Raw genomic sequence first — 14,944 nt, forward strand, 5'->3', positions numbered from 1 at the left:
AGCCCCCAGGAGAGATTGGAGGCGGAGCAGCCAAGGGAGCTTGAAGGGCTTGCAGCAAGCGGGGGAGGAGCCGCCGAGGGGATGGGGAGGGGCGGGGGGGGGGCGGGGGGGGCCACAGGCGGGGCGGGGCGGGGCCTGCGGGGGCCCCGCCCCTACCGGGCGGCGCCGAGGAACGAAGATGGCCGGGCGCGCCGCGCGAACTGAGGGGCCGTCGGTAGCGGCTGCGGCAGCTCTGGGGCTGTGACTCCACGAGCGGCGGCGACTCGAGTGACCCAGGCGGCGCGGGCGGCAGCGCGCAGGGCCGGGCGGGCGGCGGGCGGCGGGCGGCGGGCGGCGGGCGGCGGGCGGCAGGCGGGCGCCGGTGCGCGGGCACCGGGCGGAGGATGCACCGGGCGCGGCGGGCGGCTCCCCGCGGCCGCCCCCGCGCCCCGGACGCCGGGCCTTAGTGCTGGCGGAGGAGGCGGCGCGCGTGGGGCGGCCGGGCGGCGGCGGGGCCCGCGCCGTCATGCCATGGCTGAGCGGCGGCCGGCGGCGGCGGCGGCGGGGACAGCCGCGCGAGGCCCCGCGGGAGCCGCCTCAGCCCGCGCAGCCCCCGCGGGAGCCGCCGCCGCCCGCGCCCCCCGCCGCGGCCCCCGCGCCCCCCGCGCCCTCCGCGCCGCCACCCCCGCGGGCCCGGGAGAGCGCCGAGCTGCCGCTGCCCGCCGGCTGGGAGGAGGCGCGCGACTACGACGGCCGCGTCTTCTACATCGACCACAACACGCGCCAGACGTCGTGGATCGACCCTCGCGACCGGTAAGGGGGGCGCGGGCCCCGGCCAGGATTAGGGCGCCCCATACCTTGGGCCCAGGGAGAGGATGGAGGACCCGGGAGGCCTCCGGGTGTGGGCGAAGATCGTGAGTCCTCGTCGCCCGGCGAGGATCCGGGCGCCCCCATCCCCGGACTCCTGGCCGAGGATCGGGGCGCCCCCTCTCCCGGCCTCGAGCCCCAGGAGTGCGGAATCCCCGGCCTCCACCGCGGGGCGGACACTCTTCCTTGGTTCCCTCACGTCACCCGCTGACCGACGCCTGGGAGCTGGGCGCCTGGAATTTCCTCTCCAGGGGCTGGCGGATGGCCCTCTCTTCCTTTTTCCTCCGCGGTCTCGCCCATCCCTGTCGGGCCTCCGCGGCCCACCGCCCCCTGGCCGTGGCCCTACAGGCGCCCCCGACCTCGCGGTGGCCAGATGAGCTGTCATCTTGGAGCACAAACGTGCGCCCCCCAGCCTCGTGGTGTGGGTTCCTTGTCTGGCGGGCTGAGCCTAGTTTCCATTCGAAGGCTGTGCCAGATGGGACACTTCAGGGATTCCCGATTCTTTGGAGTAACCATCAAACTTGTGATGGTTACTCTTCAGCGCCTTAAAAGTTGAGTTAAAATTCTGATTGAAAAAGCCTGTGTACTGCGGTCAGAATGGGCTGTGATTAGACCCATATGCTTTTGGAATAAAGGGAAAACAAGAGTTGAATTTTAGGTTTCCTTTTTGTGCAAGATCCGAGTAGAGCGTTCAATTGTCTTGTTATTCACGTAAATAAATCCTACGGAGTGAAAAACGGACGCTTCTAAAAGCACCACCAGATTACGATTAATTAAGTTCATGTAATGACTTCTTCGTTAACTTTTTGTTCGATTGTCTGTTGGTTTCAGTTGGTTCAGCTGCTTTTGGGGAGAGGCATTTTTTTGTGGAGTTGGAATTCTGTTGAAACCAAGGGATTACAGTGATTAGCTGATATCTTGTCCTCTCTGGAGCAACTTCTGTCCACGCTGGGCCTGAGTGCCAGAAAGGAAATGCTGCAAGCTTCCCAGTGGTTTTGAGACTTGAAAAGGCCCAGCGTGGTGACAGGCTCCTGCTTCCTCCTACCTGCACTGGAAAGGCAGCGCCGCATGGCACTGGCGTTCGAAAATAAACCTTTGGGGAGGGAAGCTGCTAAATTATCCTTTGAAGATTTCTCTGGGTTCAGATAGGGGAAAACAAAGGAAGGCAAAAGGATCATGGTTCCCTAACATTCTCTTTGAACACGGCAAGCTTCTGGACTCAGAAACTTAGAGAGATTGTAGCACAGTTTATTGGCTTAAAAAGATGCTTAGTTATTTCGAAAATCAGGTGAGATCATATTATAATTTTAACCAAAGGCTAGAGCCACAGCTGTCTGAGCAAGCCTTGGATGGTTCTGGAGTTGGTAGAACTGCTTGGACTGTGGTGCCCTTTTATGCTGTATGTCTGCTAAAAATCCAAACGACTGGAAAATGAACCAATTAAAAAATACTGCTTTGCTTAGAAAAGGCAAAGACTCATTTTATGAGGGTAATATAAAACACTTGTGGTTACATTGGAGTGTGGATTCATGATGAAAAGTATAAAGGTAAGAATTTCCATTTTAATGGTACAACCCAGGCCATGGGTGAGCAGACCCCACAGAAGACAGCTTGTAGAACCTTCCTTTCCATGTATTTCATACACATTTCCTATGTTCCTCTTTCCAGAAGTCTGTGTTATTGAGTGACGTTTTATACATCACTTACGTCACAGGTTTTTAAAAAGCCCTGTTTCTAATGCTAAAACTGTCGGTGGAGTGAACGAAAGTGGACATTTTACAGTTTTTTGTAAAGTAAGAAACGTGTACACTTTTATGAGACATTGTTTTCATAGTGAGTGAAAATTCAGCAGGGGACAGCTTGCACTTCAGCTCCCATAATACCTTGCCCGAAATATGTATGGAATGCTCAGCGAGCCACAGGCATTTAAGTGGAGTCTACGGAAGGGTGTAAATGCTGTAATAGTCATTCTTCTTCTCTCACAACAGAACCCTGCCGATTTTTATAGGTGACCGGTTATCCTTTAAAGTTGTAATTGACTTTTATGATTTTTATGATATGGAAAAAACCGTGTGTCAGAGCACGCAGCATTTTCTCCATGTGCATCTGACAGTTAAAACCCTTTTTGAGTTGCATTTGATTCACACGACTGGAAAACGGTATTCAGAAAATGAGGACTTTCCCCAAACAGCTTCCAAATGGAGAACTGTCAGGAGAGGCAAAGAAATAGGTTTTTAAAGAAAATGAAATTATGGAGGCATAGATGAGTGTAGTCAGTTAGGCGAAAATTGTTGCCGACTGAAAACATCATTTCCTATATAATTTATTAAACCTAATAGCCTAAAATATGCTGCCGTAAGCAAGGTCACCGAGGGCCAAGGTTTGTAAACAAACTCTTCTAGAGTTTTATAGTAATTCCATTCAATGTTGTATTTAACAACATTGGGTCTTGCCAGCTCAGGGTGTGTTGGTGAATTATTGTAGCTGTACTTTCTTTTTCAAGTCACAACAAAGAGGTTGCAAACGTAAGGAGACATCTTTACAGATGTGGCTACAGATGTGTAAAAAACAAATCTCAATATTTTCAAAACAGAATTTCTTTAGTTGGAGTATGAACCCACCTTAGGTTTAAATTCACTATCTCTGCAGATCAGTACTGTGCATATAATTTTCGTAGTTAGTTTTCTGGGAATCATACCCAAAAACTTTGTTAAAAAATATAAAGTTGGGACTTCCCTGGCGGTCCAGTGGTTAAGACTCCTCGCTCCCAATGTAAGGGGCACAGGTTTGATCCCTGGTCGGGGAACTAAGAATCCCACATGCTGCATGGCGCGGCCAAATAAATAAAAAGATTAAAAATCAAGTTGATTCACCATTTTTGTGACTGGTAGTTTCTGTGGGTGAGTTGTGTGTGGTTTACATTAGTGACACATATGTGTTCCACACACATCAACTCAGAGTTCAATGGCCACTTTATAAAAAGGTATTTACCATTTAGGTGGATAATATGGGAAGAACTTTTCTGCCTCTTTTGGAAAAATTCAGCGCCTTTGACATGTATATGTCTGCTTCTTGCAGGGTTGTATTGATATTAACCTATAGGTGGACTGATCTGTTGAAGCTTAGCGTTCTGTTTCCGATAGCTCAGTTGGGATTGCACATTACTGGAAATGCCAACCTCGAGCAGTTTGAGTGGTGGACCATGTCACATTTGAGATCAAAGCAGAGCGTAAATGATCAGGATGGCGGTAGAAGGCCCAGATTATATCATGACAGAAGCTTTTAGGGATCCATTTGTTCACGAGATGGGGTTTGACCTGCGCCACATGGAGAAATTCTGTGATATATTAAAAGTCTTTTGAACAGGCTGTTGCTTTAAGGAGAAAGCAATCCATGGTTCCGGAATTTGCCAGGTTGGAGCCCCACATAACAGGGCCAGATGGCATCATTGCTACCTTCTTGGAACCTTTATTCAGTGTTAATTAATAGGAGGTTCACTATATTTACCCCGCAGAGTCTATTTTGGGATTATATAAACTTTCTGATAAGCAAATAATGATTTTTCCATTTTTCATTCTTTAAGATTATAGGTAGTCTCTGTGTATACGTGGGGGAGTGTCTTGCTTTTCAGGCTATAAGGAGTGGGCTTCTGTAAGAATCTTCTTCCATTTAGATGATCAACAACCACTTCTTGGTTTGTTCTCCGTCTAATATCTTTCTTTCTTTCTTTCTTTCTTTCTTTTTTTTTTTTTAAGAGGAGTGAATGGAAAAGTCATTCATTTCCAAAAATATCTCCCGGATGTTTGGAAATCTCTAAGTTTCCTTTTCTTCCCTTTCGCTCTGCTTTTGGAAGTGGAAACTGTGTTTCACCTCTGGTAGGTTCTAGTGCATAAACCCTTGGGTCAAGTGACATGTTAAAGGTCACCGGGTGAGCCCGGTGAGCTGCTTCTAGCCTGGGTCCTTTTGCTAATTGGCTGCCTTTCTAGTAAATTCAGTAAAATTAATCTGATGGCATAAAAGCAGAGCTAAACTTTCCTGAGTTCAGTTATTCCCATTCAAATCCAGTAAAATGAAGTAATAGTTATAGATTCTTGGCCGCCTGTGTGCTGGGATGGTGGATGGAGACCAACTTTGTCTGGGAGGTGGGAGACACATAAAATGGAGACAGTGATGGTCACCAGGCACCATTATCAGGTGGTGATGGCTTCGGAGAAAAGGAGGAGGGCTCACTAGAGCCTGGGGGTTCTTTATCCTTGTCAGTCATCTCCTAGGTTGAGCGTTTCTCGTGCTTTCTCAGTGCTGGGGATGAGAAGGGGGAATGTGAGGAAAGTGCTGCGGAAGAGGAAGTGCTGGGTGTGTTTGGAATAAGAGAGCGAACCGTTCAGTTTGACTGACCCCGAGCCTTCGTGTAAGGCAGGTCAGGCTCGGGCAAGACCACGCGTAGCTTGAATCCTCCAGCTTTGTTCTTGGAAGAGCCAGGGCCGCTTCCTTCCAACTCCTCATCTTGTATGTGAGGGCTGTAGCCAAGGCGTGCGTCCCACCGGCTGTGAGTAGGACAGGGACTTGAGCTGAGTCTTCTGACCCTGATGCAGTGCTCTGTCACATACGCCACCCCACTGCCCAGTCCCTACTCAGTTTTAAGCATACTGCCTCTGTTCATTTGTTCATTCGATCACCCATTCATTCATTGAGTAACTGTTGCACAGCCTCTCCATCTCAGGCACGCTTGCGGGTTCAGGACTCCAGTGCTGAGCACCAGCAGACAGGTCCCTGCCTCCATGGGGCTCACACGGGCCCGTGTCCTCTTCCCTGAGGCCTCACCGTGCTGTTCCTGCCTCCCGTTCTCCCCGCTGGGATCCCTTGGGTCTTAGGACATACGTGGAGTGCTTATCGTGTGCCAGGCACTCTAGGCGCTTGGTGGATGCTCTCACTGAAAGCCCATGAGGGCTGCAGGAGTTGTAGGTGGACAGGTGATGGAGCTGAGGCCAAGGGGGTTGACTTAGTAACCTCGCTTCCCAGAGCCAACGAGGAGGCGTCTGTCTGCCTCCGGAGTTGAGCCCAAATCCACTACCTAACCTGACCTTCCCTTGGCTGGGTAACCGTGTGCCCCTTGTACTGTGTTGTTATACCCACTGGTTACTTTTATCTTATATTCACTGTTGTTTGATATTTAACAGACACCTCCCCCCACCCCGCCCCCGATAGAATAATGGCCCTCCAAAGATGTCCATGTTCTAGTCTCCTAAACCTGTTAATAAGTTACCTTCCAACACAAATGGCATTTGTAGGTGGGATTAAGTTAAGAATCTTGAAATGAGGTGATCATCCTGGATTATCTGGGTGGGCTCAGTGTCATCAGAAGAATCCTTACAAGAGGGCAGCAGGAGGGTCAGAGTCAGAGAACAAGATGTGACAGCAGAAGCAGATGTTGGAGTCATGTGGCCGTGAGCTGAGGAATGCAGGCAGTTTCTAGAAGCTGGAACAGCCAAGGAGGTGTATTTTTCCAGAGCTTGCAGATGGAACACGGCCCTGCTGACACCTTGATTTTGGCAGAATGAAACTGATTTTTGACTTCTGACCTCCAGAACTGTGAGGTAATAAATGTGTGTTGTTTTAAGCCACCTGGTTTGTGGCAGTTTGTTACAGCAGCAGTAGGAAACCAATACACCCCATGTGTTGTTCTCCCAGAGACGGTGGAAGCATGTGGTCAGCTTGGTGCAGTTGATAACAGCCACTCTAGCCGCTGTTTGTCGGGTGCTCAGGGGGACTGCGCCAGGCATTTTATAGCCGTTCTCTTGCTGGCTCCTCACACACTCCTAGGAGTCCTGCACCTTGTGGATTGAGCTCGGAGTTTCACTCACGTTAGGCACCAAGTCTTATTTGTTGAGCTAGCCAAGTATGAGTGACGGACAGGGTGGAATTCTGAGAGGAGAGGCCAGTTGGAAATTGTCGGAGGTTTTCACAGATGCTGACGGGCCTGAGCTAGAGATATCTGGGGCACTAGGACTAGAAAAGTCAGGGATTATATCAGAGAAATTGCGAGGGAGACAAGTAGTGCACAGGACTTAGCTGATGCTTGAATTAAGGCAGGTGAAATCAGGAGCGGGGAGAGGAGGGTGCTGAAGGAATCTTTCTGACACCTTAGGAGTAGCTGGGACTCACCAGGGGCCAAGCTGAGGCCTCCTCAGCTTATTAACCCCACTCATAAGCCTTCACTGTTTTTGCCACCGTTGTTGTTGATGGTGTATGTTCAGTGAGTCGGTTACATAGAGAAACATGTGGAGTCATTCAACTTACTGTATTGCTGACAGGCAGTGTCCTAAGAGGTATCCAAACTGGGCAGGTGTTACTTTAGAGCAGGGTTTCTCTGCCCGGGTACCACTCATATTTGGGGGCGGGTAATTCTTTATTGTCGCGCTGTCCTGTGTAGCGTAGCCTATTTCGCAGCATCCCTGGTCTCTACCTAGTGCCTGCCAGTAGCACACCCCTCCAAGTCATGACAACCAAAAGTGTCTTCAGACATTGCCAAGTGTCCTCTGGGGGCCTGATGGAGACCCGCTGAACTCCTTCTATCCACCTGGTTGCAGTGATTCACATTTAGGAGCTGAATTTGTTTCAAGCAGATTGGTGGTTACTAAGATGTTCCATAACAGGGGGTAAGACCACAGAGACCTGCTGTCTGTGTTTCCATGAAGAACGGATGTTAAACATATTTATGTGAAAAACCCTGAATTTACTAACCATTGCAAATGGTAATACCAGTACATGAAACTTTGGGAAAGTAGTATGAATGTATTCTTCAATTTGTAGAATATTCTCAATCAATGGGTAGTTACTGAATGTCAAGTGTATACAAGTGTATATGCAGTGGAACAGAAGGAAATGAATCTCGGGACTTCCTTGGTGGCACAGTGGTTAAGAATCCGCCTGCCAATGCAGGGGACACGGGTTCGAGCCCTGGTCCGGGAAGATCCCACATGCAGTGGAGCAGCTAAGCCCGTGCGCCACAACTACTGAGCCTGCACTCTAGGGCCTGCGAGCCACAACTACTGAGCCCACGTGGTGCAACTACTGAAGCCCGCATGCCTAGAGCCCATACTCCACAACAAGAGAAGCCACCACAATGAGAAGCCCGTGCACCACAGTGAAGAGTAACCCCTGCTTGCCGCAACTAGAGAAAGCCCGCGCACAGCAACGGAAACCCAACACAGCCGAAAAAAGAAAATGAATCTGTTAACACTTCAGTGTTCTGCAGTAACCCAGAGAGAGCTGGCCTGGCCTTCTGCGCGCGTGCGTGTGCGCACGTGTGTGTGTGTGTGTGTGTGTGTGTGTGTGTGTGAGAGAGAGAGAGACGGGGATCAGGTTGCCTGGGATGCCCCCAAGAGACATCCCCATCCCTCTGTGGACGAAGGAGCCACCGGTGAGAGGATGGCCTCTGCCTTTGCTCAGAAGCTCTAGAAAGACAGGGCAAGGGCATCCTGAAAAGTTGCTTGTGGAGCTGTGAAATCCTCAACATTTTCCATCTGGAGGGCCCTCTTTTTATTTCCTTAAAGCTCAAGGGGTTCAGGGCGGGAGAGGGAAAGAAGAAGGGAGCTGGCTGGGCCAACCCCTGGGGGACAAGCCCTGCAGTTCAGTGTGTGGGACATCGAGCCAGGCAGAGGTCTCCTGAGCGGCTCCTGTGTGCCAGCCTCAGTGCCGTCAGGAGCTCGGGCACTGCCCCGGTGAGTGTGACATTTCCAGGCCGCCTGGAGCTCGGGCAGGACACCAGAGAGCCACCGCAGGAGGTGAGCTCCGTCCTGTGCAAAGGCGCCTGTCTCCAGTGTGGGGCAGCCCTCTAGTGTACGGGTCAACTGGGTTTGTCCTGAAAATTACCCCGGTTTTTAAAAATTGAGATATGCTTCACATACCATAAAATGTGCCATTTTAAAGTGCCCTATTTAGTGGTTTTTCGTACATTCACAAGGTTGTGCAACCATCACCACTATCTAATTCCAGAACATTTTCATTGCCTCAAAAAGAAACCCTGTACCCTTTAGCAGTAACTCCCATCTCCCTCAGCTCCTGGCAACTACGAATCTGTTCTCTGTCTCTATAGATTTGTCTGTTCTAGACATTTCATGTACATGGAGTCGTGCAACCTGTGGCCTTCTGCGTCTGGCTTATCTCACTCAGCATCATGTTTTCGAGATTTGTCCGAGTCGCAGTGTGGATCAGTGCTCCATTCCCTTTCGTTGCCAAATACTGTTCCCTGGTGGGGCTGCACCGCATTTTGGAAGCCGCCCTGAAGCGCCCGCCCTGTCCAGGTGTCCTTGCAGAATCTAGGAAGTAGCTATGTCTTTAATTCCACGATGTCAACTCCCAACCGTTTTACTCAGAGAAAAATGACCATTCATAGGTTTACAGTGTCAAGATATAAACACGACCTCGTGTACTCAGTGAAAAATACGAGGTCTCAGGCTGGCTGTGATCAGCTGTTGTGTGTCCTCGTTTGTCTGATGCTTGTTTTGGCTCCTGGAGAGCTAGGAGCGGGCTTCCGCACTGGGGTTGTGCACAGTGGAACTGGCCGGGGAGTTCAGGAATGCTGGCGCCTCCCCACATGGGCCAGGTAGCCCCGAGTTTTAAGCTCCCCTGGAGATTACAGTGTGTAGCCAAGAGTCACAGTTTTGTGCCAGAGCTAGTGGAAAAGTGAGATATAGGAGGTGCTGATGTTTAACAGAAGTGGAGCTGGCAATCTTAACATCGTGAGACTTGGTGCATTTATTAATTTTTCTCTGCAAATTGGACAAAGACGGGCATCTGTCTAATTTTGAAGGAGGAGAAGGTGCCCTCGTCCTGTGGCTCATTGCTAGCACGATGGCAGACCTTGCCTGGCAGGTCAGGGACAAGGCCAGGGTCACAGCCAGCCAGCTCGCTGGGCTCCAATCTCCAGGAGGGGGCCTGGCATTCAGAGAGCAGTTCAGAGATGGTCTGGCTGCACCCACCCGTGTTTGCACCCTCCCCTCCTTTCTCCTTTCTCCTTTCTCCTTCTGTCCGGAAATGCCCCTCGCACACACTGGCCTTTCTCTAAGAGAAAATTAAAGATTGTAAAGAGGGGGTGATGCTGTCCTGACAGTAGGCCCTTCTGAGGCCTGTTGTACTCATTTATGAAGCTTAATGCACTTCATGTGATTAATCAACTGATTGATGCAGCCAAAGGAGCGAGAAACTTAATAAAAATTAATTGTTCAACATCCTGGTGACCAAAGAGCTGCCTGATTGAGTGTTTCTTTGCAAGCAGCTGTGCTTCTCTCCTGCAGACCCCACTTTCCAGTCTCTGTTGGCGCTGTGCTCTGATGCACAGATGTGCGTGGTCCTGACGGTGGATGCCCTTTAAAATGTTCAGACCCACAGGGACCTGGGGTGTTTATCTATTATACGGGAACCCATTGAAGCATTCGTTCTTGCTTTACTAGAATGACACTACGTGGAAGTATGCAGAACACAAGAAAATCCCTGCCTGCCCCTTCCCCGGGTAACCAGCATTATAATAGCTTGCTGTGTGGCCTGCTCGGCCCTTCTCTACACCTCTGCCTAAGTATATGTGCAGAAGCCCGGATATTTGTTTTGGAAGTTTACATGAATGGGATCTTGCTATCAATTTTTTTTTTCTGTGACTTGCCATTTTCAGTTAACAATATGTCTAGGCACTCTTTCCACCGTCAGAACGTACAGATCTACCACCATTCTCTAAAAAACCTTGTTTTTATTGGGGTAAAAGTCACATAACAAAATAACTCATTTTAAAGTAAACAACTCAGTGGCATTTGGTACATTACCAGTGTTGTGCAACCACCGCTCTGTCCAGTTCCAAAACATTTCCATCACCCCAGAAGGAAACCCTGTGGTCATTAAGCAGTCACTCCCCGCTCCCTTCTCCACCCCCAGCCCTGGCAATTGCCAAACCACCAATCTACTTTCTGTCTCTGTGGATTTGCCTGTTCCAGGCATTTCATATAGGTGGAATTCTATATTCCATATTTCATATCTCTATAACTGTATACAGATGGCCTTTTGTGTCAGGCTTCATTCACCTAGCCTAATGTTATTGAGGTTCATAGATGTTGTAGGGATCTGGTTCTGTGCTTTTGCTTCTTGGTTTAATGCAGAGGACACACCATCATGGGATCCTAACTGAGGGCAGCCGTGCGAACTTTGCCCACGGGAGCAGCTGTCACCCTTCAAGAAAAATCAATTGAGGATCAAAGAAAAGAGATCAGCTTAATTTAGCTTTTAGTTTGTTACTTTAAGAGAGAAGTATAAAATATTTCACATTTCTTTTTAAAATTAGGAACAGGTAGCCAAAAACGAATATATGGTAGGATTTTTATTAATCTAGATGCTTAGTCTGTGCCAGGTGCGATGGAGGGTAACACATAATTAATATCGCCTAGGCCTTTTCCTGAAGGGGATGAAAATGCAGCTGGGGAAACAAAAAGAACCTACGTGAAATAATAGGCCAACAGCGCAGCGGTTACCAGCCTGCTGCCGGGGGAGCAGGGGTGGCTGGTGGGGGGAGATGGTCAGCCCTGAAGTCAGAAGATACAGAGGGTCCAGGTCCGCTCCTGCACCTGCACCTGCACCTGCACCTGCGGCATGCCACCACGCAAGTCCCCAAATTTCCTTGTGGCTGGATTTTCTTACATGTACGAGAAAACAATACTTGTTGTCAGTTGACGAACTGATGCTTGTTGACTGTAAACTGTTTCCCAGATGTGATGACTGCCCCTGGGAGATCTTAGGACACGGGTTGGCAAACAGCAGCCTACAAGCTGAATCCCGCTGGCCACCTGTTTTTATACAGCCTGCAAGATAAGAATGGGATTTTCATTTTTAAATGGTTGAAAAAGAATCAAAAGAAGAGTAGTATTTCATGAAAGTTATGTGGATTTCAAGTCTCAGTGTCCATAGATAAAGTTTTATTGGAGCACGGCCACAATCGTGCAAGTAGTTATTGTCTTTGGCTGCTTTTGCGCTATAAGGACAAAGTTGAGTCTCTGGACAGAGGCCATGTGGCCCGCAAAACTGGAGACATTTACTGTCTGGCTCTTTACAGAAAACGTGTGCTGACCTCTGATCTTAGGAGAATACAGGGTCTATTCAAGGAAACCATTAGTCACTGGGGGTGGGGTAGATAGGGGCTGGGGTGGGGGACACAGGATAAGAAGACCCCAGCGGGAAGTTTAACCAACTAGAGAGAAGGGGCTCAGAAAGATAAAACCCAGCGGGGGACCCTTTAGTCAAGGAACCCTCAATAGAGACTTCTCTCCTCCCCCTGAAAGGCTGCTGCATCTAACTGTCATAAGACAAGCAGGGAAAGTTAGATTAGATTATTTAAACAACATGCCAATTAAGACTACAGTTGAGGGATTTCCCTGGGGGTCCAGTGGTAAAGAATCCGCCTTATAATGCAGGGAACATGGGTTCGATCCCTGGTCGGGGAACTACGATCCCACATGCCGTGGGGCAACTAAGCCTGCGCGCCGCAACTACTGAGCCCTTGCGCCTCAACTAGAGCCCGTGTGCCCTGGAGCCTGCACGCCACAGCTGGAGAGAGAAAACCCACGCACCACAACTAGAGAGAAGCCCGCGCACTGCAATGATAGATCCCTCACACCTCAACAAAGATCCCGCGTGCCACAACAAAGACCCGACACAGCCAAAAATAAATAAAATAAATAAATAATGAATAAATCTTTAAAAAAAAAAAGACTACAGTCGACCCTTGAACAACTTGGGTTTGAACTGCATGGGTCCACCGGATTTTTTTCAGTAGTAAATACTACAGCACAGAACTGTGGATACAGAAGAACTGTGGGTACAGAGGGCTGACTATAAGTTATACGCAGATTTTCGACTTTCTGGTGGGTGGGCACCCCTAACCCCTCTGTTGTTCGAGGGTCAACTGTACTTTATAATAAGAAGACAGGAAAATAAGCACTTTTAGAATGATTTTCATTAAAAATACACAGTTAATTCTGGGGATCTAATGTACAGCATTATGATTATAGCTAATAGCACTGTATTGTATACTTGAAAATTGCTGAGAGTAGATCTTAAATGTTCTCACCACAAAAAAGAAACGGTAATTATATGATGTCACAGAGGTGTTAGCTAACTCTACTGTGGTAATCAGATTATTGTAATATATAAGTGTATCAAAATTAGCATGTTTGTGCACCTTAAATTTACACAGTGTTATATGTCAGTTATATCTGAATAATACTGGAAAAAAATACACAGTTCAGAAGCTAAGGTTCAAAGGTACAAAACGTTTTAGTTCCTGGAAGAATTCGGGCATGGGACTCTCATTCTTTTGTGCTCCTAGGTAAACGAGGCTCCCCTCCCCCCACCTGTGCTTTATGAACTTGCGTGGTTTTTAAAGGCCAGTTACAGGATTTGTGCATGTGCACATATGTATCTGCTCAGAGCTGCTCTCCACCTCTCCCTACAGACCTGGAGACACAGAAAGACCCCCTGGGACTGGTGTCACAGGGAAAACCCTTCGTTAACCTGCTCCCCTTCAGAGGAAACCGAGAGGTGCTCAAACCCCATTCCAGCCAACACAATGCACAGAATGAAATTGGTAGGACTCCGTTTATGTAGCATTCCTGAAATAAGACAACTATAGAGATAGAGGACGGATCAGTGGTTGCCAAGGATGACGGATGGGGGACAGGGGTGGGTATGGCTGTAAAAGAGTGGCATGAGGGAGGCTTGTAGTGGTGGACTGTTTCTGTATCTAGAAGCTACACACGTGATAAAATGGCATGGAACTACACACACACACACACACACACACACACACACACACACACACACACACGGAAGCACGTGAACTCTGAATAAGCTGTGTGGATTGTTCCAGTGTTGGTTACCTGGTTTGGGGTTGTACTGTACTTACGCAGGATAGGACCTTGGGGGAAACTGGATGAAGGGTGCATGGAACCTCCCTGTACATTTCTTTGCAACTTTCTGTGAATCTATAATTATTTTAAAATGTTAAAAAGGAAATTGGAAAATGAAGGACTCAAGCAGAGATCTAGTTATTCAGTTTTTTTTTTTAATATTAACTACCTCCTTTCCTTTAACTCACTTATTTACATTTTATTCTGCTTTTTCTGTACAGTACCTAGCACATAGCAGGTTCTCAATAAATGTTTGTTTCATGTAATTATGCCTGTAGAAACAGGTTTTATTTATTCATAATGATAACCTTGTATTTCTGTATTTCACTTTCTCATATATTCTAGAGTTCTCAAGAGCAGAGCCTTCTTGCCAGCTGTCAGAGCCCCTATTTTGTTGGAGTGGCCACCCTTGTCTTGACTCAGGGAATGTGACCCTCTCAGCAGCTCCTGGTGAAGTCTTTTTTTTTTTTTTTTAAAGGAATTCCTTTATTTTTATTATTTATTTATTTACTTATTTTTATTTTTATTTTTTAATTTTTTAATTAATTAATTTATGGCTGTGTTGTGTCTTCGTTTCTGTGCCAGGGCTTTCTCTAGTTGTGGCAAGCGGGGGCCACTCTTCATCGCGGTGCGCGGGCCTCTCACTGTCGCGGCCTCTCTTGTTGCGGAGCACAGGCTCCAGACGCGCAGGCTCAGTAGTTGTGGCTCACGGGCCCAGTTGCTCCGCGGCATGTGGGATCTTCCCAGACCAGGGCTCGAACCCACGTCCCCTGCATTGGCAAGCGGACTCTCAACCACTGCGCCAGCAGGGAAGCCCCCTGGTGAAGTCTTGATGGCTCTAAGCCAGTGGTTCTCAACTAGGGGAGATTGCCCCCCCTCAGGGGGCATTTGGCAACGTCTGGAGACATTTTTGATTGTCACGACTGGAGGTGGGTATGGGGTGCTACTTGCATCTAGTGGGTAGAATCCAGGAACGCTGCCAGATATTCTGCAAAGCACAGGATGGCCCCTACCACAAGAAAGGATAATCCAGTCCCAAATGTCAGTAGTGCCTCAGGTGGCTCTAAGCCAGTCATAGAGCAGCTAGGCCTGCAGTTGGCAGAGGCGGGAGCACATGACCCAGAGCCGTCCAGCGAGCTGGGAGGGGAGGTCTG

At 48.9% G+C, this 14,944-nt stretch overlaps 1 protein-coding gene across 1 annotated transcript in view; it reads left to right on the forward strand.

The window, feature by feature from the left end:
- Positions 1-505: 505 nt before the first annotated feature.
- WWC3 (WWC family member 3) overlaps positions 506-14,944 on the forward strand; it is a 129,046-nt gene continuing 114,607 nt past the window's right edge. The window contains exon 1 of the mRNA XM_068534192.1: positions 506-792. Within this exon, the coding sequence (XP_068390293.1) occupies positions 506-792 (287 nt within the window). The remainder of the gene's footprint in view (positions 793-14,944) is intronic.

This window comes from Eschrichtius robustus, chromosome X, assembly GCF_028021215.1.
Source record: "Eschrichtius robustus isolate mEscRob2 chromosome X, mEscRob2.pri, whole genome shotgun sequence".
In the NCBI taxonomy this organism is placed as follows: Eukaryota; Metazoa; Chordata; class Mammalia; order Artiodactyla; family Eschrichtiidae; genus Eschrichtius; species Eschrichtius robustus.